Source organism: Carassius carassius, chromosome 27, assembly GCF_963082965.1.
Source record: "Carassius carassius chromosome 27, fCarCar2.1, whole genome shotgun sequence".
NCBI classification, from domain to species: domain Eukaryota; kingdom Metazoa; phylum Chordata; class Actinopteri; order Cypriniformes; family Cyprinidae; genus Carassius; species Carassius carassius.
The window spans coordinates 28,107,022-28,133,097 of record NC_081781.1 but is presented as its reverse complement, the minus strand read 5'-3'; the positions used below and the strand labels follow the sequence as shown (position 1 = coordinate 28,133,097).

At 38.8% G+C, this 26,076-nt stretch overlaps 1 protein-coding gene across 3 annotated transcripts in view; it reads right to left on the bottom strand.

Annotated features, from left to right (window-relative positions):
• Positions 1–22,038, bottom strand: part of kcnk2b (potassium channel, subfamily K, member 2b) — a 65,457-nt gene extending 43,419 nt beyond the window's left edge. For all 3 annotated transcript variants that reach the window (XR_009424228.1, XR_009424229.1, XM_059513311.1), the window contains exon 1: positions 21,858–22,038. Coding sequence is in view for 1 of the 3 variants with exons in the window: in XM_059513311.1 (XP_059369294.1) it covers position 21,858 (1 nt within the window). In the remaining 2 variants the exon portion in view is untranslated. The remainder of the gene's footprint in view (positions 1–21,857) is intronic.
• Positions 22,039–26,076: the final 4,038 nt, after the last annotated feature.

Below are 26,076 nucleotides of genomic sequence, written 5' to 3'. Positions count from 1 at the left end.
TGAACCGAAACCGAACTGACAGAAGTGCTAGGATCTGAACATCACACTCCAAACCAGGGGAAATGGTGCATCAGGACCGTTTTAATACCATAGCGCGTTGACAGTAAGTCATCCACTATAAAATAACATGGCGATAAGTCTGTGTGAACTTATATTAGGCTAGTATTGTAGACCTACCAATGTGTCGGGTAGCAGTGCGCTTGCTGCGATTAAATATATCTAAATAAGAGACATCCTCAGTACCAGATGAAACATAAAATACTATGTGGAGGATGCAAAATAATTTAATAATTATAATTTGACTGTGTGGAAATTTGTTCTAATTGAATGTAAGTGTCCTGCGAAGTGGACATCACAGGATGTTCTGCCATGATTCCAGTTCGAAGTGAACGTATGTGTTCCATTCAAAAGTGCATTGAAGTGTGTGAGACGTGAATTTAAATTGTATTTATTTACAGAGGTATATTATTAGATTAGATTAGATAAGATTAGATTCAACTTTATTGTCATTGCACATGTGGTCACAAGGCAACGAAATACAGCAGACAGGGGAAGAGATAACAGCAAAACATTAGGAAAGAGAGGAGAAAAAAAACAACACCCAGACTGCGCTCCTATGGGAGCATAGTGTGAGAACCGGAAAAACACCTCAGCACAAAAGCACATAATCAATACACCATAAACACACGACTTGCAACTGGGGATGGAAATTGGTGGGTCGAGGTAATCCAGCGCAGGCAAACAGCCATCCGGTCCAGCAGCTATTACAGCGCTGGTCATAGACCATAGCGGCGAAGGCGAGGGATGGAGGTTGGGGGGGTGAATGCATATCTGTATATGTGTAAGAGTTCGTATATTTGTAGTCCTGGAGAGTTGCGATTCTCTCTAGGTACCTCAGTCCGCAGATTATACAGCATCACAGCAAGTTGCCATGGAGACAGCCTTGGTTAGGTCCTAGACAGAGTCAACAATCAACAGGTGTCTGTGAAGGGGGGCGAGGAATGCGAGAAAGGTCTGGCTGCAGGGCTCCCAGGGAGAAATTTGTTGTTCCAACTAGCCAAGGCCAGCGCTGATAAAGCCGAAAGAAGATAAGATACCAGTTGTTTGGTCTAGTAGCTGCATTACATTTCACCGTCACTATGATTGTTCATTGTCCATTTTGGTCTCAAAATTCTCCAATTTCCTTTCCAAAGCCGTGAGCTTTTTCGTGATGCTATCCATATTGCGGCTAAAAGTCTCAGTCTCAATGCTGAACGCTCTGCCCACTGCTTCAATCATGACGGGTAGCCTTGCGAGGCATTGGACAGCTGTTCCAACTGTTCTTCTTAATTTTTCGATAACCCAGGGCAAACCCTAATCCAATCAGCAGAAGACCTGTTATCATGGTTTCGAATAGGCAGATGTCTTCAATGTCCTCCACGGAAAGAGCCGCCAGACACACGACCCGTCAATTCGCCCACGTGTCCATCGTGTAGCCAGCTGCAAACGTTCCAGCAGGGCAGTCAGGTTCCCCCGAACCCAAGCTTCTCGTAGAGAAGATGGTGTCAATTGCGTTGAGAGACCAATTTATCAAATCCATAGTCCAGTTAAGGAGAGCAGTGCAGAGAGATTCTCACACAGTAGACGAGACAAAGAACAGGCGAAGCAAGGAAGTCAGGGAGAAGAGGAGAGAAATGTGACTGCCTCTGTTGAGAGCAGAAGAGAATGGCCATGTCACACTGGTCCATGTGTGAAGACATTGCGCAGCGCATATCCGTAAATGAATGTGAGCACACACAAACTGTGAACACACACCCGAAGCAGTGGGCAGCCATTTATGCTGCGGCACCCGGGGAGCAGTTGGGGGTTCAGTGCCTTGCTCAAAGGCACCTAAGTCATGGTATTGCTGGTCCGGGAACTAGAGTCATACTCTCTAACCACTAGGCCACGACTTCCCTCAAGGTTGCTGATTGGCTAGAAGTTCAGTAGTCATTGAAATGACGTGTTTGGAAGCCCGTGGTTGGGCGTCGTCTGAAGACACAGAGTTGTGTGCTGTTTGAAGTTTCAGATGGGCACTCGAGGTCAGACTCCGAGACACAGCAAAAGTTATTAAAAAGACATATACAATGAGTGATTAGAATCCTGATAGTAAAATGTGTGGGTCACATATATGATATGGAGTTAAGCACTGATATGGACTGATATTCCTATATATTTTTTGTTCATTTTGGTGCATCTACAGTATATCTGTAAAAGACGATTTATGTGCCATTCTTTGACATAAGGACATTCATTCTGTGGAGACCAGAAGTTAAAAGGTCCACTTACAGGAATTTCAGTCTGGTTCTTTTCTTCTGGATGAGGTGGGGGGGATCATTCCAAAGATCTTGTGATCATGATTACTATCATGGGTTTACATGTGATGGCCATGCTGTGCATCTCTTTGACCATCAATCTGGATAACCCAAATTTGACAATCTATTTTCCGAATTGAAATTGTCAATTATTGTTCTAATGGTGTTAATGTTGAAAGCTGTTCTTTGAAATAGTGGGGTGGTTAGTGGACTTGCTTCTGACTTGTGGTGCTAGGAATTGATTTACAATATCCTGTTGTCTTGAGCTGTTCTGTGGAATTCGGCTCCACATGTTTCAAACATACTCCCGATCTAATCTCTAATTTGTCTGGTTTGGGTCAAAAACAAAAAACAGCATGTATGTAGCGTACACTGGCCAAACTCCACATTTTTTTGTTTTTTGTTTTTGTCACATGACTCAAATTGAGGTCTTTCATATGTGTATCAAGTTCGGTGTAAACATCTCTTTCTGTTCAAGAGTTATATAGCCATTTTAGAAAAAGTGGCCCCATTTCTTTTGAACGTTTTGGTGTCTCTTTGCAACGGTGGGTTGAAATTTTTGTTTAATAATTATTTATATTCACTCTCCAGAGAATGTATGCACTGTTTTGGTTCCAATTGGGCAAAAGGTAGGTTTAAAAAAAAAATCAAAATAGCCAACAATGAATGTTGCCAGGATGACAGTCATCATCTAAGATGGTTTAAATCCTACCGATCGCTACCATTTTGTTTACTTAAATGGGGAGTCATCTCATTTATCATCAGTAAAATATGGAGTGCCACAAGGATCCGTCCTAGGTCCCCTTCTTATTTCAATATACATGTTGCCCCTTGGTAATATTATTAGAAAATACGGAATTAGCTTACACTGTTATGCTGATGATACTCAGCTATATATCTCAACGAGACCAGATGAAACTTCTAAATTATCTAAGCTAACAGAGTGTGTTAAAAATGTAAAAGATTGGATGACAAATAATTTTCTCCAATTAAATTCGGATAAGACAGAGATATTAATTATTGGACCAAAAAACACTACACAGAATCTTGTAGATTACAATCTGCAACTAGACGGATGTACTGCTACTTCCACTACAGTCAAAAATCTGGGTGTTATATTAGACAGCAGCTTGTCTTTTGAAAATCATATTTCCCATGATACAAAAACTGCATTCTTCCATCTTAGAAACATTGGCAAGCTACAAAACATGTTATCTGTTTCTGATGCAGAAAAGCTAGTTCATGCATTTATGACCTCTAGACTGGACTATTGTAATGCACTTCTAGGTGGTTGTCCTGCTTCTTCAATAAACAAGCTACAGGTAGACCAAAATGCAGCAGCTAGAGTCCTTACAAGGTCAAGAAAATATGATCATATTACCCCAATTTTACAGTCTCTGCACTGGCTACCTATTAAGTTCTGTATCAGTTACAAATTATCATTACTTACCTATAAGGCCCTAAATTGTTTTGCTCCTTCGTACCTAACTAGCCTTATACCACGTTACAATCCATCACGCTCCCTAAGGTCACAAAACGCTGGACTTTTAGTAGTTCCTAGGATAGCAAAGTCCACTAAAGGAGGTAGAGCTTTCTCACATTTGGCTCCCAAACTCTGGAATAGCCTTCCTGATAATGTTCGGGGTTCAGACACACTCTCTCTGTTTAAATCCAGATTAAAAACGCATCTCTTTCGCCAAGCATTCGAATAATGTAACTCTTAAATTGTGAGTGTAGTTGCATCTGATCAAATGTGCATTCTTATTCTTTAGCTTGGGTTAAACTAATTAATTTTACTTTGTTGGATCAGCAGCTATGCTAATGATGTCTCTATTTGTTTCTATGTTTTGCGTAACTAGGATTTACACAAGCTCCAGTCTGGATCCAGAACACCTGAGAAGAGATTATGCTGACCCTCAGAGGACCTCAGATGATGCTAACCCTGAATCAACAAACAGAACTAACAAATATTGCTACAAGTGTGATTGCATCATATAATAATTATTAATAATATTAATAATGTTCATCGTCTGGCTGAATACGTCTTGTATTAATTTTTCTAAAAATCCTGTCATGCGTACACAAACTGACAGTCACCACTTATAAGCTACTACTAAATATTGTAGAAACATAATTTTCTGTAAAGTTGCTTTGTAACGATTTGTATTGTAAAAAGCGCTATACAAATAAACTTGAATTGAATTGAAAAATTGCATTGAATCAAATCTGTTATGGGTTTTATTTGTCTTGAGTCAAGGATTCTGCAAAGAGTGGTTTAGGAATGATCAATCAGGGCATGCTTTAGTGACGTTATAGACAGTATGGGAACTACCATCCCTCATAGTTTAAAGTCTCTACACCTTATGGTTAGGTCTGCCTGATCAATTTTATGTCAGGATTGTGATCTTTGAAAATCTTAAAAAATTACAATAGGGTTTCAGCACTATGCACTTGAACCCCTAATAATAATAATAATAATAATAATATGTTCATATTTTTCCATTTGGCCTCAGCGTCATCATTATTTATTTATTTATTTTTACTTTATGTCCCACTGGCTATACAAAATAAAAATATTTATTTATGTCTCTGAAATTAATTATTTTTCTCAATTTCCTTGCAGAAAACTCATTTAGTTTGGCAATTATAATAACCAACACTTCTGTCATTACAGTGCTTTACAGTCAGCAGAATGTGTTTGTTTCTTCCCAGCATCAGTTATGTGGGGATTAAATTTACTAGTACAACCATTCTTAAGGATAAAGTTACTGTATGTAAAGATACTTAATATAAAGATACTGATGTTCTGAAAAGCCCTGAAACCACTCAGAGACAAGTCCTCCTTCATACTTATCACAAGATGGCAGCACAGGTGCATCGCAAGGCTCAGCATCTTACCCGATTTCTGTAAAATAGTGTTAATTTACCTGGTTATTTCCTGCGTCTTCACTTGATTCTGTTATGCGAACTACAAGTACAGTAGTACAAAGTCACATTTGGATATCAACAAATGGAGTTCCAACATAGTTTTGGATTATTCTTTCGACTTCAGTGAACTCCCGCCGGAGCTACAGAGATCACCGCAGACAAGCAGATCACGCAGATCACGCACACCGACCAGAAGTGTTCGGCATTGAGATTGTAAACAAAGAAAAGGAAAACATGGAGGCCTGTGTGCAAAGGCTAAACTCACACCGGACAGCTCTAACCAGCATTTTCTTTGCCAATGTACGCTCTCTAATGAACAAGCAGGACGAACTAAAGATCTGGACCCTCACACAGAAATGGTTTATGGACTGCAATGTTATGTTTTTCACTGAAACATGGCTCTGTAACAATGTCCCAAACAGTATGGTGCATATGGATGGATACTCTTTCTTCAGGACTGACAGAGTAGCAGCAACCTCTAAAAAAACAAGGGTGGTGGAGTATGCATTTATGTAAACAAATCATAGTGTACAGACTCTGTCATTGTTGGTACCTACTGTTCTGCTGATCTAGAGTTCCTGAATATCAACTGCAGCCCATTCTACCTACCACGTGAGTTTACTTGCATTGTGTGTTACTGCTGCTGCAGTTTATGTACCGCTGTACGCTAATGCTAACATGGCTATGAAACATCGTTGGGTTGCTATTAACAAATTACAAACCTTGCACCCGGATGGGGCCTTTAATGTTGCTGGAGACTTTAAGCACTGAACTTTAAGATCTGTTCTCCCTAAATTTCATCAAAATTTCTCCTGCACCACAAAGAGATATAAAACATTGGACCATGTATATACAAATGTGAACTGTCAAAATCTGGCTGCAAGGTGCTGTCTCCACTCTTCAACATCAATTTCAGCACACAGACTGGAGTGAATTTTCTTCCCAGGCCACCACAAACTCTCAGATCGACATTGACACCTACACCAAATCTGTTTTGGAGCACATCAACTGGTGTGTGGGCAGAGCGACCACACACAAAAAAATAACTTTTCCCCAATCAGAAGCACTGGATGAACACAGACGTTCACATCCTGCAGAGACCGGGAGGCTCAGTCAGAGCCAGCTTGAGAAAGGGTATCTGCCAGGCCAAACTCATACACAAAAAGAGGACTGAAAAGCACTTCAATTCTTTGGACCCCCAGCATATGTGGCAAGGCATACAAACTATCACAGACTACAAAATACCCAGCACTGTGCTTCCCTCCAGCTCTGGCTATCTCCCTGATGAGCTCAATCACTGTTATGCTCATTTTGATTCAAATAATAAGGTTTCCCTCAAAGCTGAGCTTCCACCCAATGAACTGCCCCTCACACTCTCCACCTCAGATGTTTACTCAACTATGTGTTAGGTGAATGCAAAGAAGGTAGCTGGCCCTGACAGAATACCTGGTCGTGTGTGCTTAAAGCCTGTGCGGAGCAGCTGGCTGAGGTCTTTACAGACATTTTCAATCTGTCCCTGGCCCAGGCAACTATCCCCACTAGTTTCAAAACCTCCAAGATTGTGCCAGTACCAAAGCACTCCACTGCCTCTGCCCTTAATGACTTCCATCCTGTCGTGCTCACCCCCATCATTGCCAAGTGCTTTGAGAGACTGATTGTATCCCATTTAAAATCTTGTCTCCCTGCTACACTAGACCCATTCCAGTTTGCCTATCACCACAATAGGTCAACAGAGGACACCATCTCTATGGCCCTCAACCGCCTGGACAGTCAAAATACACATGTGAGAATGCTGTTTGTTGATTTCAGTTCTGCATTTAACACTGTAATCCCTTCCTAGCTGATCTACAAGCTCAGCCAGCTTGGAATCATCACATCCCTCTGCAACTGGATTCTAGATTTTCTGACTAACAGACCCCAGGCTGTTAAGTTAGAAAACCTCTCCTCCTCCATCATCACTCTGATCACCGATGTTCCACAGGGATGCATACTGTACCCTCTTCTGTACTCCTTATTCACCCATGATTGTGTTCCTGTTTATGGCAACACCATAATCAAATTCTCAGATGACACCACGGTGGTAGGTCTGATCAAAGATGATGATGACTCAGCCTACAGGGATGAGGTGCAGCACCTAGTTGAGTGGTGTGCCATAAAGAAATCTGGAACTAAAAAACCAGAAGACAAAGGAGATCATTGTAGACTTGAGGCAGACTAGGAGTCATGTACACACCCCCATCTACCTCAATGGAGCTATAATGGAGCGTGTTCTGAGAGTCAAGTTCCTTGGCATCCACATCTCTGATGACCCCACCTGGTCCCTTAACACCTCCACACTGGTCAAAAAGGCACAGTAGCACCTTTAATTCTTACAGAGCCTTAAGAAAGTTCCAGGATCCTTTTGGAATTCTACCACTGGACCATTGAGAGCATATTTACAAACTGCATCTTAGTGTGTGTAACACTGTTTGCAGGTCAGGAAGGAGGAGGCAGGAACCGGCAAAAATTTTAAATAAAAATGTTAGAGAATTTCATGTGATGAACTCTGCCAATAAAAGAAGTCATTCCCCTTTAAATATTCATTATCGGGATGGGATGTCATTGTTAGAGCAGAATGAAAAATTCCCGGTGTCACGAGACACAGTACCGTTTCACATGATAGTTCGATGCTAAAGAATTAGATTCTAAATTGGGGGATTAATTGCTGTTTGATGATGATGAAGCATCTGGGTCATAGACTGTATAAAAACATGGATGTAGTGTCCGTGACGTCACCCGTAGACTCTTTAAGTGTGTTTTTGAAGCTTAAAGTGTGCGAAGCGGGCCATCGCCATCTTGGCAGCACGTCACCGCGCGACTCTCCCGGATAATCAAAAATGGGCAAACAGGTGGCAGCTACTTGCTGAAGCCACGCCCACCTAGCGCGACGGCAGTGTCAGCAGCAGCAATCCACCTGTCACTCAAGGGGCCATGCCCTTAATTATGCAGAACTTTCTTAATATAATTTAAACGGATGAGTTATAAAAAAATTCACCACCCTCACAGTTGTCATGAAGGGCAAAATTAGCTATTTAGACCAAAATAATTTTTTGCACCAGGCTGTAAACATGATTTTTTTCTGCTGTAAAGTTGGGCATTTTAACATGGGGAGTCTGTGGGACTGACTCCCTTTTGCAGCCAGCCTCAAGCGGCCAGTCGATGAATTGCAGTTTTAGTCACTTCCTTATTGGCCTCACGAGAGAGAGCGGGAGGTTGGCGCTCGATCTGGGTATATTTCCTCACATTACATGAAATGTAAAGATAAATTGAAAGAGTCCACCTCAAAACTCTACCCTTGTGAATGAAAAACAATTGGAGTTAGTTCAGGTTGTGACAAATAATAATAATAATAATAATAATAAATCATCAATAAAACATGTTGAACATTTGCAGAATCAAGTAACTGCAACCATAAACTGGTGGGTAAAGTAGCTACATTCTGAAGTGCTGAAAGATATTAATGCTGTTATGACTATTAAGGCAGACTGTACATCATTTGGAAACAGAAATATCTTATCTCACAAAACAAGTGGATAAAAGCATCCAAGTAGTTCAGTCCATGAAAACCCAATCACTTCCCTCTACTTATTTTGGTGATGCCTCTGTTCAAACTACTTTTCCTCCTCCTATGGATTTTATTCAATCAGGAGCTATTCTTAATCCTCACAGATTACAGTCCACTCAACAGAATGTTGCTAAAAAAGATCTCGTCACCTAATGATCTTTTCTTACATGAAGGTACAAAAAACAAGATCTCTTGGGGAAGTCCTATTACATTGGAGTTTCCTTCCTTTTGTAGAATAGAAGATACAGCTGATCCTTTGCTGTATTTGGAAAAGTGGAATGATTATCTCGCTTTACAACCTATTATTTAGGATGAGATCTTTGTTACCCTCAAGAACGTTTTGCATGGGACAGCTCGAGATTGTTGGGATGTGGCATAATTGGAAATAACCACCTGGGATGAATTTGAGTAGCAGTTTCGAACTGCTTCCTTGTCTGAGGATTACGAAGATGAGTTGGCCGAGGTGAAGTACAAGGTGAAGGAGAGAGTAAGTGTGATTTTTCTTATTTGTATTGATTGCTTTGTAAATGTTGGAAACCTGACTTTGAGGAACAGGAGATTATAAAGATGATTTTGAAGAACATAAATCCTTGAATGGCTAGTCAACTAAGAAGTAGCAGTGTGGGTACAGTGGATGAACTTGTTGGTTGTCAGTTGGGCCCAAAAAATTAAAAAAGGACAGAGTCAACCAGAGAAACTATATACAAAGGAGAGACTCAGCATACCTCTACAGTTTATCATAATCCTTCACAACCAAGTGCTTCCAATTCCTCTGCCACTGTGCTTTGCTGGCATTGTAAAAGTGCTCACTCCCCTGCTACATGTCCTCTAATTGTCTCTTTTAATAAAAATAGAAACAATGACAAAGCAACTCATTCCTCCTTTGGTCATAATATCCAGAAAAGACCAGAACTTCCTACTGTGAGTACTCTGACTCATTCGCATTCTTCTAAAGGGGAACCCTCCAAGAAAAAATCTAATGCAGGATTGCCATTCCCCAACAGCTGATTGTTCCGATATACATTGGTAAATGGAAAGGTGGGGCTTTCATTGACACTGGTTCCTTGTATACCTTGTTAAATGATAATCTGTGGAAAAAAGGATCTTTATACTTAGCTGATGGTGGTGCCAGACAACCTTGGATGGGTGGAGGTAGAAATTATACTTCACATCAGATCTTGTACTTTACCTGTTGATGTTTGCACTACAAAATTGGGATGCACTAATGTGCTTATAAGAGTTTTCTGACACAAGAAATGCCTATTAAGAAAAAGGCAGCTCATGTGGTTATGATACCCAAAAAAAAATCTTAGATTTAGATTTTGTGTTGATTATCTGGAAATTAAACTTTGTTTCTCAAACAAATGCTTATCCATTACTGAGTATTCAAGAAATCCTGGAATCATTGGCTGGAGCAGCCGTTTTTTTTCGACTTAAATAGTGGATACAGGCAGATTCTTAAGGATGAATAAAGCAAAGACAAAATTGATTTGTGTGTCCACTATGACTATTTCAGTTCAATGATATGCCTTTGGACTAAAGAATGCTCCTGCAACCTTTCAAAGGATGATGGAACAAGTTCTTGGAGAACTTTGTGGCACCATCTGTTTTTTGAACTTGTATGACATCATTAGCATTGAACTGCATTTTCAAGATGTGCAAATGTCCTGGACAAGCTTCGAGGTGCAAATATTACTGTTAACATGCAAGAGAGTAATTTTTTCGTACTTCCTTAAAATTTCTTGGACAAATAGTTCCATCAGCAGGAGTGGAGGCTGAATTTCCTACACCCAATTCTCTGAAAGAACTCAAAAGATTTCTTGGAATCACAGGTTGGTTTCACCGTTTTGTGCCCAACTCACATTACAGAGCCCCTAAATGCCCTAAATGAAAAGTTAGTATGTTTGTGTGGAGTGAAAAATGGCAAGAATCTTAAGAAGCCCTGACGAAACATTTTGTATCTCCACCCATCTTGGGACATCCAAATGCAAATCTTCCTTTCACTGTATATATGGATAATATTGATGTTATGTTGAAGGCAGTACTTGTACAACAAGTGGGATTTGGAAAATAAGAAGTTCGTAGTTTAAATATAGCTGAGAGGAACTACTCCACGACTGAAAAAGAGTGTTTGCCTGTTGTTTGGGCCATTGAGAAATGGAGGTACTATTTGGAATGGAGACACTTCACAGTTTCACTGATCAGACCTTCTTTTCTGGGTATTCAGAACTCAAACGCCTTGTATACAGTTGATTCAATAGGCTCTGAGACTTCAAGAATTCAGTTTTGCTATTGAATATAGAAAAGGGAAGTATAACACCATTCCAGATGCTCTATCCCAAGCTCCTGTAGAAACTCCTCGATTTTCCTTACCAACCTGTGCTACTGTGCTGTCAAACCAGAATCACATATCCCATGACTTGCAAATCTCTGTTGAGGAGATATGGAAAGTTCAACAATGTGATCCAGAAATCCAATAACTTTGTATGACCATCATGGATACTGGATAACCTATTTTTGTAAATGCTACAACTACATTTATTGTCATGGAAGTTAAGGTCTATAGAGTGAATAAATTACCCCAAAAAACTATTTATCAGATTTACATTCCTACTTCTCTTTGTCCTAAACTCCTTCAGAACTTCCATTAAGATCAAGTAGCTGGAAATCTAGGATGTTTTAAAATGTAAAAAAGGCTGCAGACTCTTATATATTGGCCCAAAATGAATTCTGATATTGTGTACTATGTTCGTTCTTGTCAGCAGTGTCAGCTGTAAAAGCCTGAAGGACGAAAATTGGCAGTGAAGTTATTACAAACTGAGGTACATAAATCCTGGGAAATGTTAGTTGATATCATGGGCCCCTTTCTGTGGAGTTCTAAATGTAATATATACCTTTTAGTGTTTGTAGATTATTACACATGTTGGCTGGAGTTATTCCCATTCGACAGGCCACATCCGAGGCAATTGTTCGGGTCATGACAAAGGATATCTTAACTAGATGGGGAGAACCTGACTATATACTGTCCGTTCAAGGTTCTCAGTTTGTTTCAGCTCTTTTCGAAGTAAAAGGTGGAATGTTTCCCCAAACATTGAGATAAAGACTTAAATGAGTTAAGGCAGTTTTCCTTAAATTCCACTGTTTCTGAGTCACTGAGTGTAACACCAGTTGAGTTGAAATTGAATAGACCTCTGCGGGGTCCTCTGGATGTTTTGTTACAGCCAAGGGAGAATTTATTCCCGACTCTTCACTCTATGCTCAAGCAGATAAGCTGAGTAGAATGCAGGAGTTTGTTAGTAAAAATATATACGAAGCCAAAAGACGTTAGAAAAGAAATTATGCTGAACACATCCTTATTCTAATGCAGAAAATTAATTTTCTGCTAAACTTAGCCCTAAATGGCAAGGTCCGTATAGGATTTGTACAGAAAAAGGGATCTCTCAATTATACAAATGTATTTGAGGATACTGGAGAAGGTGGTCGTGTTGTGCATGTGTCGAAGTTAAAACCTTGCTACCCTTCAGCTACAGAAATGCAAGAACTAAATTATGTTGAAATATGTTTGGAATGGTTGTACTTATGATATCTTTGAATGTATTGCACTACTGTATTCAGAAGACATTATGAATTTGAGATGTATTTCATGAAAATTTGAATATATGTTGTTTCACCTGCTTAGCTGGTCGATTAAGGGTCATTGGAATAGATAACATAATACAGCAAAATAAAAAGGATATGATAGGGGTCCTATGAGTTGATAAAATATTTTATTAGATTCCTTTGGGACGATTTGTTTTAAATGATTAAAAATCAGAATCAGAATCAGAATGAGCTTTATTGCCAGGTATGTTCACACATACGAGGAATTTGTTTTCGTGACAGAGCTCCGCAGTGCAACATAACAGCGACAGAACAAAAAACACAATAAGGAATAAAAAATACAAAAAAATACAAATAGGTGGGTAAGGATTGACAATATACAAATTGACAATGTATGGCAGGTATATTAAAATGAGCATTTATGTATGTACATGTATATTATGTGGAAAAGTTGTCTGGAGTAGCTACCAGGCTGGCACCTCATATGAAAATCATCAGAAATTCTAACAATAAAATAAAACACGAAACAGAACAGAGTCAAAAATTAAAATCCAGGCCTGGTCTTCTCTGATCCAACACTGTCGACACTCCTCCTTTTATCCTTCCAGAGCTCCTCTGTGGGACTCGAGACCAGTGAGTGGCGCAGGTGTCAAGCATTCTCATTAGCTTCACCGGCCTCGCTCCATTCCCATGGCTCTCGGCCCTGCCCATCTTGTCACAGTGTGGTACAGCAATTGCTCCATATCTGACGCAAAGCACTCCTGCGGGTAGTGAAAACTGCTCAACGGATCACCGTCACCCAGCTAACTACCATTGAGTACATTTATCACAAGCGCTGCCTGGGCAGGGCAAGGAACATCATCAAGGATGCCTCACACCCTAACCATGGACTTTTTAACCTCCTTCCATCTGGCAGGCGTTACAGGAGCCTACGGATCACTGTCACCCAGCTAACTACCATTGAGTACATTTATCACAAGCGCTGCCTGGGCAGGGCAAGGAACATCATCAAGGATGCCTCACACCCTAACCATGGACTTTTTAACCTCCTTCCATCTGGCAGGCGTTACAGGAGCCTACGGATCACCGTCACCCAGCTAACTACCATTGAGTACATTTATCACAAGCGCTGCCTGGGCAGGGCAAGGAACATCATCAAGGATGCCTCACACCCTAACCATGGACTTTTTAACCTCCTTCCATCTGGCAGGCGTTACAGGAGCCTACGCTCTCGCAATAGTAGGCTCAAGAAGAGCTTCTTCCCTGAGACCATGACCCATCTGAACTCCCCAACACCAATCGAACATGCATCTGCTCTCTTACTGCACTGGTCACAGTACTTTACATACACGAATTTGCACTAAAAGTATAAAAGTATTATTGCACTACTGATATTTTGCATAGAATACATTGTTTAACAATACTATTGTACACTCAACCATTTTTATTACCACTGTTCTTACGTTGCTGTGGTTCATAATGTGCATATAATCCTACATTGCGTTCCTAGTTATATTCTGTACATTCTCTCCTTAATATTGTCAAGTCACCTTTATATAGTGCTTTAAACAAAACAGATTGTGTCAAAGCAACTGAACAACATTAATTAGGAAAACAGTGTGTCAGTAATGCAAAATGACAGTTAAAGGCAGTTCATCATTGAATTCAGTGATGTCATCATGCAGCTCTGTTCAGTTTTAATAGTATCTGTGCAATCATTTGCAATCAAGTCAACGATATCGCGGTAAATGAAATGTCCCCAACTAAGCAAGCCATAGGCGTAAGCAGCAAGGAATCAAAACTCCATCTGTGAAAGAATGGAGAAAAAACCATCTGAGAAACAAAGCTCAGTCGGGGGGACAGTTCTCCTCTGGCCAGACGAAACCAGCAGTTCAATTCCAGGCTGCAGCAAAGTCATATTGTGCAGAAGAATCATCTGTTTCCTGTGGTTCCTGTAATTGTATATAGCAACTCCACTGTACATTCTGTAAATCATAGCTTGACTTACTCTGTACTTTTCACTAGCTCTGTACTTGTACTTTGTATATTGACAAAGTATAATTTAATCTCTCTCTCTCTCTCTCTCTCTCTCGATATATATATATATATATATATATATATATAATTAACGTGGCTAGCAAAACTAGTAAGTTCTGCTGTGCTTCAGGTTGAGAATGCTTGCAGGAGATGTGCTTTAAAGTAGGGACTTTCAATCAGGCTCTGCACATTTGTTTCCCTTCTGATTAAAATTTAGATAATCAGCTCATTAATCGAAAACTCCAAACTAAACTTAGTGTGTCTGATAAGAGAGATCTAGAAAATGTGCAGAGCAGTGGGTCCCCAGGACTATGATTGAAATCCACAGCTTTTTGGTGAGTTGTGATGCAGTCATAGTCCTGGTTAAAAGATCATCAGCTGCTCTGCAAACATGTCCTTGTGGGCTTGCCCAGGCGGGGCCCACAGCTTTGTGCTCACTCTAGTGGACTGCCCACATGAACCCCATGATGGCCCAGTGTGGGCCAGCCCATTTGGGCCCAAATAAACTTTTGTATCCTTTGGGCCCATGTAGGTTTTGTGTAGGCAGCCCTATAATGCAAATAGGAGAATACAAACATTGACTGGACATTCTTTAGCCACTCAATTGAACTGTAATGGCTAAAACCAAAAGAGACCTTTTCAGAACCTGTCGTTTCATATAGACCAGGTGTAGTCAAATCTGGCTCACGAGATCTATTTTCCTCCAGAGTTAAGTTCTGACCTTAGTCACACACACCCGAGCATGTCTTCAGGATCATTTCAAAATGGCTGCCCACTGCTCCGGGTGTGTATTCACAGTGTGTTTGTGTTCACTGCTGTGTGTGTGCACTTTGGATGGGTTGAATGCAGAGCATGAATTCTGAGTATGGGTCACCATACTTGGCTGTATGTCACATCATCATCAAAAAAACAGGTGGGTGAGTTTGATCACAGTTGGAGCTAAACTCTGCAGGAAAGTGGATCTCATGAGCCATATTTGAGGTTTAACAGACATGAGCCTGTTAATAAGTACTTTGTGGGCAGTTTTTTTCCTTACCACTAGGGGTGCTAGGGTGTTTTGGGTTTCCTTAAGTAAAATCATGTGGGTACAGGGAGTTAACAATTAGGGATGCACCGGTTGACTGGCCATAAATCAGAACCGGCTGGTTTTTGATTAAAATACGCGATCGGCAATCGGCCGGTTTTTGGTCTTTTTTCGTCCGATTTTTTCCTGAAGTGCACCCGTGTGCACAGACTACATTGTAATGGTTCGCTATGTCATTTGTGAGGAAGTATTTCGAAATCTGAGCGCAGGACACGGGCAGCCGTTCAGCACTGGAAGTGCAGAGCTACACGTCTGAGGCACAGATAGCAGGAAGCGATCAGCCGTTGGTCTACTGGCGCACAAATAAGAGTCCCTTTTCTGCTCACTGAAGCTGCGCGAGCGTATACTGTACCGGTCCGCGCCCTGAACACGTGTAGACCGTGAGGAGATGTTCAGATCAACTTCTCACGTGTTGGATGAGAAACGAAATGGACTAAACTGTGACAAAACTGAAATGTTTTTTTTTTTTTTGTAAAGTAGAACTTGCATACACATTTAAAAAGCCAGAAGTAAACGTCAGTTCTGTATAGGATGATTATTTTTATTTTACCTTAAAATTACATCGACTTAATTTGATTTAAAAATCACCTGCTGTAGCACACTCAAAAAAAGTGTTTCATTCATCCAATTACATTTTTTTAGGGTAATGATTCACATCTATATATTTTTACTTGAGACAATGAATTATTTATTTTTCATTGGCTCAAGTAAAAATATAGATGTGAATCATTACCCTAATTTTATTTTTTTTTGGATGAATGAAATAGTTTTTGCATCTTTGTTTTATTCGCACTAACATTATTTGATTTTAACATTTTGGAATAATGTATTTATATAGCATACTTTTATTTAGTCTCACTGGTAAAGACTTTTTTTTTTTAAAGCAAATTTAAAAACTAAAACAAATACTGAACGCTGATTAAGAAACATCTTATGGAATGTGTGTTGATTTTGTTGTTTGGATTGTAGAACTATGCAGGTATTGCCTTTAATTTCACATGGTTACAGTTAATCTTTTAATTTAAGGCCAGTTCTCTGTAGTGTCAACACAATTCAAAAACAAAAGCTAATTGCTGATGTTTGTACCATCTATGTTTGTATTGAATGTAAGCTACTTACTGTGCAGTTACTGCTGTTAATTTCAGATGGTTAAGGTTATTGTTTTCAATAGCCAAAAGGCAGTTTGGCCTATTATATACCAAATAAACATCTTGTTTATGCACACTTTCCTTCTTTCTTGTTTGTTGCTTAAAAATCGGAAATCGGTATCGGACAGTCTGCTTGTAAAAAAATCGGTATCGGAATCGGACATGAAAAATCATGATCGTGCATCCCTATTAGCAATAACAATCAGCAGTAGCCAGAGTGGGTCACCTGCTGAACAGATTGTGCTGTGTCCTTGGTGGGAAATGAGTCATTTCAAGCCCAGTCTAAAGGAGCTGTTATTTTTTCTGTTTAAAAGTGTACATTGCTTATGTATTTTGCAGAGATGGTACATGTATGCATGGCCTATGTTTGGATTGATGCTTATAGTTTAAGATAGTGTATTTGTATGCATTTTAGAAGGACTCTTTTTTAGTGAGGTTTCCACATCATGGTCCAGTTTGAATATGGATTTAAAAGTTATTTTCAATGTGGGACCATAGTCTGGACTATTTTTGACTGTTACTGGTTAGGAAGAGTCTGGTGTTTGAGAGCTGTGGGATGTTTTCATTACAAGAGGTTGGATTATTAATTTGCTATCAGCCAACTTCAGCTTCTGACAGTGTTTGTGATACAGATAAGACTTTCGCACACATGAAATTTCACATGACGAAATCTTACAATCTTACATTGCTTTGCATGCACTTTCTTTTGTTTTTTGTACCTTTGTGTATTTCAATTTTTTAATTATATGTTGCTGTAATAACCTGAATTTATTTGTTTTCTATTTTGTATTTAATAAACCCATTGTTTTGAAATCCCTTTAAATACCAACTCTAAACTTTAGATCCTAATTACAGTAGTTGGTTCAGGTGTGTTTGATCAGGGTTGGAACAGAAATCCGCAGAAAGGTAGATCTCCAGGACCAAGGTTGAGAACCCCTGTTATAGATAAATAGTGTGGTCCCTGTGTGGGTTTCCTGAGGGCTAAGTGAGGGCTGCCAGTGCAGGGCCAGTGCTAAAGGGCCAACATTTTGCGAATTAGCTAATTCTCAGGGGACCTGTGCTGGCAGCCTGCTGGGGGACCTTAGGCTAGCCCTACGTGGGCCTGTAAAGGTCCAGTGCAGGTATGTTTGCAGGGTGGGTTCTGATCTGTAAGTGGAGAAGTCATTTGGTGTTTGCGATGGACACACAAAACAAAGAAATGTTTTAAGGCTTCTTTGTGTAGGCAGGCTCTCATTACTGAGACTCAAGGCAATTGTATGCAGTTTAATACTTTAAAAAAGTGATGCTTTTAAGAGTGTACAGGTCAAAGCCTCAGAATCTGTGGGAAAATATGTATCGTCCATGTCAAAGGTGCCTCTTTTCTCACTTTTCTTTGCAACTTGTTAAAGACCATAAAAAGACTTGTAAAAAATTTACTTATATGTAAAGTAAATGTTTCCACTAAAGAAAGAAATTATCACTCACCAAGCATCAATTATGAGTCACAATCATCATTGGTAAGTATATAAAATTGTGATATTGCCAATAAAAAATATCAAGTTATACTAAATACAGTTCCATGGCCGCTAAAAATATTTATGGCCAGTAAATTTTCTCAAGTCATCAACCATTGGCTTGTGTAGCAAAAGGTTAGTTTGGACTCTCCATATGAGGTCAAGGTGGGTAAAAATAATGATAAAATTCAATATTTGTGTAAACTATCCCTTTATTTCAATGCAATATATATCAGTCTTCTCTAGTATACTGAGAAGAGAAACTGAGACCTTTGTCAAAGAAGCCCAATATTGTATTTTTTACAGGACTGAAATGAAGCTGTAATGAAGTACAGTTGATTGCACTGTTATTTAACAACATTCCAGTTCTTCAGCTGTCTTTAAAAGACTTTCAGTCGGCAGAAACTTTAAAATTTTAAAAGTTGTGAGATTTGAAAATACTTGTGATCTAGGATATTTATACAGGGCTTGTCATTGTAAAGTCTGTAAGTCAGTCTCTCACAGCCTTGTTGTCATCCATGCTGTTTGAGTATTAACAATAACTGCAAAGTTGTGGCACTGAAAGTTCAATGCAAATGAAGATATTGTCTTTTAAAATTGTGGCAGTTTAATGCCTACAAAAACAGCTCATAGGGACTAAAATGAGTTACTTCCTGGGTTTGTGACATCACAAACCCCGCCCCTGGGAACATGCAACAAAGGGGGCGAGACGATGCTGCACACAGGTTTTGTGTGATCCTCTTAACAAATATTCTCTGCATCTCTTTCGGGCTCAAATTGATAAGCAATATTGACAACGCCGTTGTTTACAATACACAACTGGAGCACAATCACGTGCTGCTGAGGTGAGCAGTGGGACATTTAGACATGCACTGGAGGCAGTTTAGCCAATCACAATACACTGGACTAGCAAACCAATCAGAGCCCATCGCCTATTTCTGAGGGAAGGGCTTCATAGATGAATGAAATGAGCAGTGCATTTATCGGAAAAGTTACAAAATGCGGTGTGGAGTAAAGTAGGGCTGTACGATTATTTGAAATCGCAATAAAATCATGATTTGAGTGTGCACAATTTCTAAATCGCTTTATAGACTTATGTCTGTTCTAGAGACATGTTACAACTTTCTGATAAAGCTCTAAATGGGTTTCTTTTGGAAATATGTTTCAAATTCACACTGAATGCATTTATGACAGTAAAGCATATCTGTGTGTGTCAAAATCGTTATTAAAAGCGAAATAGCAAAATTGATTAAAGAAATCACAATAGTTTGTTTTTTTTGGTCCACATCACAGCCCTAGAATAAAGGTATAAATTATGTGAAAAATAATGCATTTTAAAAAAATGAAGCAAAGATCTTTTTTTGTGTGTGTATTTGGTGTAACAGAATATGTTAACATGCTTTAATGTTCAAAAAACATTATTTTTCAAATACTGTACATTATTGTAGGTCCTCAATCCCCCCCCCCCTCTCAAACGCATAATTTTTTACAAAGTCCCTTCTTCTGCAAGAGCAGTCTGCTCTGACTGGCCAGCTGACCCAGTGGATTGGGATTGGCTGAACACCGCAAGCAACCCTTTCCATAAACGCAAGCTTCATCTTTCAAAATAAATGTAAAGACAGTTAATACTGTCCTTAGTTTTACCATCAGTTCAAACCGTAAGTGTAACAGAGTCACCTGACAGACACATTGATGAAGCTCGTATGTGTTTGCAGAACACAAGCCACGGACAGTTAAGACAGCTGACTCCACTGTGTAACCCTGTCTCTCTCTCTCACACACACACAACTCGCAAAACTCTGCATTGGAACATTCAACAGCAAATACTTAAACTAATAACAAAACATACTGATATATATATACAAACAGTAGCTGATTCAGAAGTGCCAGATTGTCGTAGCAAAGTCAGAATGACCTCCTCTCCTAGGTTCACGAATCCAGTCCATAAAATGAGTTGCTGTTCTGTTGCAAGTAATCTTAAAGGTTCCTAAATGCATCTACTTTCAGAAGGCCAAAGAAAGTGGTTTTGCTTTCGTTTAGATACATACAGCATCTCCCTGACATGACTTCTTCAACACTAACTGCAGTTACTGAAACCACGCCTTCTTTCTTTGCATGAACATTTGGGCGGCATTACACAAATATTTCCACATAGTGACATAGACGTGGAGGCGTGTTTGAATGAGCCATTTAAGGGGGGCGTAGCTTAACTTTAGTCTTTGTAACTTTACAGATCTTCTTCATGCACCCAGAGCTTGTAACACACTTGCAGCATATGCCATGCAAAAAACAAGTGCGTTTTCATTTTTGAGTTAAGCATTTAAATGTAACAATAACATCTTAAATTTACCATTTTAAATAACCTTTAATAAATTTTAGGCAGTGGGCTTATAAACCTAAATATTATTGAACAGTTTTAAATGGTGTGTTTTCATTCTTAAAATGAGATTTACATCATACAGTATTCTCCCTTGGCTAACACACATTCATGGTGGATGATGATGCACTAGGTTATGTGTGCCCCCTCCAAACTCACAATCTGACCAGGTAGTACAACAGAGTTTAGATTTTAGTAATTGTAAAAGTAACCCTCCGGGGTCAGTACAAGTTAAGATGAATTTACTGCATGTGTGACATAATGCTGAGATTACCAGAAAAAAATGCAAGAATATGGGATATAGTGAAGCACTTAAAGTTATGGTGTGATTTTTACATTTTGAAAGATACACTGTTTTACTAAAAAAGCCAAAGTTTAAAATATTGTGGATTATAACATGATTAATCTAGTAGTAACATATTTATTATTTCCAGATCCAATGCCTTGACAGAGATATGCCTTAAACATTTAACTGTAAAAATTATGATAAAACAACTGTATACACTAAATAATACACAAGTGCTTTTATTGATATATAAGCTTTACATTTTATTTTTCAATTCTTTTGAAGGAGGGATAAGGTCAAATTTTTGGTATTCAACATTAACAAATAATCAACAATTAACAAATGCTGTCGATTGTATGATTTATATGCCTATTTTGTACTGAAACCTTAACAATCATTTAATGTTTTTAATAACTGCAATTCATATTGTAAATAATGACAATATTTACACAAATCACAATTTTAAAACGAGCTGCACCATTTTTTTTTAAATATGTCTATTAAAAGATACATTTGATCAAAACATCTGATCTTTATTCAGTCATATCCTAATAATTTAAATACTATAAACAGTTCTTCAAATTAACATAAGAAATATTACGGTGATATTACATTTTATGATACGAGCACCTGCATGTATTCCGCAGTTCGTTATACGCAACACATTGATAATTTATGAACCATTTCTGTAGGCTGCAGGTTTTCTCTCTCTTTCTTCACCCATGTGACCGCTCTGCCTTTTGATCAAGGGAAATTATTCACGGGTACGTCGATCTTTTAATATTCATCTAGGATGTCGTTTATTCCTGTATTTACTTGAAAAACGATTATGTCAAATCGAAACCTCATGCGCACCCTGTCTTCTCTCTCTCTCACACACACACACACACACACACGCGCGCGCGCGCATAATAAAACACATCTGATGTAGCCTAAAGCCGGCTGTGTTTCTGTTTATGTAACTTACTTATTTAGTCCTTTCCTCATCGACGCTCGCGTTACCGTGTGGTTGCAGAGGCTCGGTTCAATTTCCCCAACTCCATTTCTTCTCATCAGTGATAGGATTGTTTTTTTCTGCCGTTAACCTGCCAGAACCTCTCGGAAAACGCACAGCTTGTTGATTGAGTGAAAGCAGAGTGAACCGAATCGCGCCTCCTCCAGATCACAGACTCCAGTGACGCAAGACGCGCGAGAGTGGTCGGGATCTTAATGGTAACTGAAAGTAGTAGGTTTGAACAGGTTTGATTTCTGAACCATCACATTTTTTCTCCCGACTCTCAAAATCAGCCCTGCTAACACACGAAGAATAAGATCGTTTCATTGTCATTTAAATGACTACTAATTGGATACCTGACTCCGACGCACAGGACCATCATTTACAACCTCAGCGTCGTATGGTCTCTTGTTTTCCAAGAAAAAACAACTTCCCCAAGCCAGTTCTAATCACCAAATTTGTAACTAAATGTCTAATTAAAATGTGTGTTGTCCAGTCACAAAACAAGAAAAGTAGGCTAGCCTACATTTTTATAAGATTCTTTTAGTCAAGTCTTTTAGCCAAAAAAAGAAAATTCGTTCTCACCCGCATACAGTTCCAAACCCATAAGTCTTTCATTCAGCTGTCCCAACAAAATTCAAACAATCAAATCTTTAACACAGCCATATTTAGTCTGTCCTGATATGTTACATTTGCAAATGAACAATGAACTTTTACTAATCTACTAATATACTATTATATTAGGCCCTACTGGTGCTATTATTACTAAGTATTCTTTTTTTTTCAACCCATCTGCAGAAGTAGTTAAACATAAGTAGTTGATAGTTCAGCCCAAAAACTGTCATTTTCTGACCGTTCGCAAATACCTCTCTGAAGTAAATTTTTCAACTTTAATAGTTTTTAATATTGATTTAAAATTAGTCAAATCTGCTATTATTTTAATCTCCTCTCTGTTATTTATCAGTTTAGTTTTTGAATGCTTCACTAACTAGCAGAAGACACTTACCAGATTGAAATTCCAGTTGCACAGATGGGGAAGACTGCAGTACAATGTGCTCTGCCTTTAAAAAACTATGACATTAGAAATGTAATTTACACTTTTTACTTTTATAAGTTTAATGAGAAACCACAAGAAACAGGTGAATAAATTATAATAAATTATAATGATGTTTAATGTTCAGAAAAGTAACGCATTTTGGCTCGTTTGTGTGTCTCATGCTCTGTGAGATCTGTGTGTGGAGGAAGGGAAGTAAGTGAATGTCTGTTTTTCTAAATGTCTTAATGTGTTTCTTCATCTATTTGCCCACACTGTTTTGAACTAGGCTATACTGTATAGCTGTGTCTTGTGATCAGGTCCATCTCAAATGTTAATAATTAGTACTGTTAGTAATAAGAAACTGAAGAAACAAAGTCTCTGCTTTCAAATTTTGTAATTATGTTATACAATAAATTGTGACCAGATGGCTGTATTGACAAGTTGCACACATGAACCGATCATCTTTTCATATTTACTTAGAGCACGAAATAAACATTAATGAACATAAGAACATATTTTATTTCAACCATGGAAAGAAGTCTATACATAAAATGTTTATCAAGTTTAAGACCACCAAAGTTAATCTGCTCCTGTCTGATTTGTTTGTCGGACAAGATGGTGGATTCAGTATTATGATTGTTCGAGATCACCTTTGATTTAAAGGTTACCAGACGTGCCAGTTCCCGTGGACATGTTCTGCACAGGATTTCTAAATATTCCTATCGGCACAGCGCAAACAATCAACAACTGGTTAAATTTAGGCAATTTAGAAATTCTGTTCAGAACGTGTCTCCATGAAGTCACTCTACTCGTCACTCTACTGTGAATGATAACTTTTCACAAAACTGTGACAATGCATTTCAACGGTCATTATCATATCATATATATATATATATATGAAATGTATGTACATTTAATAACACTATATATTATCACTGAAGCTTAAATGTATATAAACATGTTTAATCTTTGTTAGTATTATAAATGTTAAAGGATCAGTTCATTCAAAAATATAAAGTCATTATTTACTAGTGGTGGGCCGTTATTGGCGTTAACATGCTGCGTTAACGGGAGACTAATAAAAAAAATCGGGCAATAAAAAAAAATATTGCCGTTAATCTATTCTCAAAGTTGGGTGGAGAGCTGGGTCTATACTAGGTGAGCTATGATGACTTTCACCTTGATATTTTAGCGCGGATGTATGCCTAACCGAATTGCACTTTACGGGGCGAAAAGGAGTCTTTAAACCTGTGTGTGCCTACTGTGAAATTACCACATCAAACGTGACTTGCTAACATGGATGCAGCTGAAGCCCGCCGGGTTTGCTTCAGGGAATTTTTTTTTTTTCTAAGAAGCTTCCCAATGGAAACCTCGACAAGACGCATGCCTGTTTCACACATAATCCGTCTGCAGTGTATATGCAGTCCGTGTCCGTTATGTATGTGGTGCAGAAGCAGCACGGACTCATACTCATTGTGCTTTCACACAGGACGTGTTTACAGTCTGCTACTCGGTACGTGAACGATCGCTGCAATGCTGCAGACGCAACCCTCCTGGAACGCACTGACGGACCGCAACCGCGTGAACACTGGAATCCGTTAACATGGGTGCGTTAAAAAAATTCGAAATTTATACGCACTGCAGACGGAGTATGTGTGAAACAGGCGTAAGGTTGTTTGCACCTTGTGCAGTGTGGAATTAGTTTACAGCTTTCTCAAGCACTTTGTGATGCATTTTGGAAACAGGAGATGAGCCCCTGGTCTCAAAGACTTACTTTTAGTCATTATTTTATTTGGGTAGCACACATATTCTGAATGCCTTTGGTAGAACTCAAATGAGCCATTTTAATGTAGATTAAAAAAATTAATCTATACCCACCACTATGATTTACTTACCCTCATGTTGTTCCAAACCTGTAGACGGTTTCAACGGCAGCAGCATAAACAAACGTTAATGCTCATCTGCACTTTTGTGGCCCTAACTTAACTTCCAGTAGACTTTGAAATCGAATCAATAACAACAGCCAAGTTTCTCTAGAGTAGATCTTTTTTTTATAACAAACAAAATATGTTTACTGCGTAAATCAGGCGGACTTAATGAAAATGCAAATTCATTCTTTGCCAGGAGGAGATGCTTTAAAGCGCGAGAAATAGAGGCTTCCCCAGTAACAACTGTAAACAAAGTCTTCCTTCAGAAATACAGTGTTATAAAAACACCTATGCCTCGTTTTGATATTTAATCATATAAATGTAAGGAATTATTAATATTCTAATTATTAAACGTGAAGTACATGCTCATGTTTATTCAACAAAGCCTTTTGTAAAATGGATCAGTTTTAAAATCATGGCGAGTCTCCACAAATAAATAAATGTATGGGCAACACATCCCACAACACAACCTTCTGAGCCCAACCTCAGTCTACTCATCACCTTAACTTTAACTGCGTTTGTAGATGGCACCGCTAGCCAGACCGATATACACAACACAGACCGGAAGTTAACTTAGGGCCAGGTGCTTCTCTCAGTCCAAACAGCCAAACCTTTAATACAGTCATATTTAGTCTGTTCTGTCAAGTTACGTTACGTTAAGTTCTGTCCATGTAAAGGAACAATGAACTTTGAACTATTAGTCTTATTTTTATTTAATAATCCGTCTTTTTTTCACACTAACTCCAGGAGGTGTTCAAACACAGGTAGTTAAGAATCAGAGGCATTACAAAACGGCATTACTTATCCCTAGAGTCAAATATGCTGGTATTTGGAACAACTGCATTCTTGTTGATGCAACACTGATAAAGTAACATTAGTGGCAGGAAAGTAGAGTTTCCATAGCAACTACTGTAGGAACACATCCTTTAGCAACTGGAGATGACAGAATCGGACATTTCTAACAGTTATAAAGAGCCTTCTGTAATGTTTTTCGTTTGTTTGTTTTTGTTTTTCTAATCACTTTAGTGACCAATTCTTACTATTAACTAGATGCTTATTAGTATGCATATTACTAGCATATTGGCTCTTTGAGGTGCAAACTTACAAAGAACATTAAAAGTAGTCTTCCAGACGTTGTTCTTTCGGAACATGCTGCACAACTCCTTGTTCAAGCTCTTGTTCTGTCCAGGCTGGACTATTGCAATGCCCTATTGGCAGGTCTTCCAGC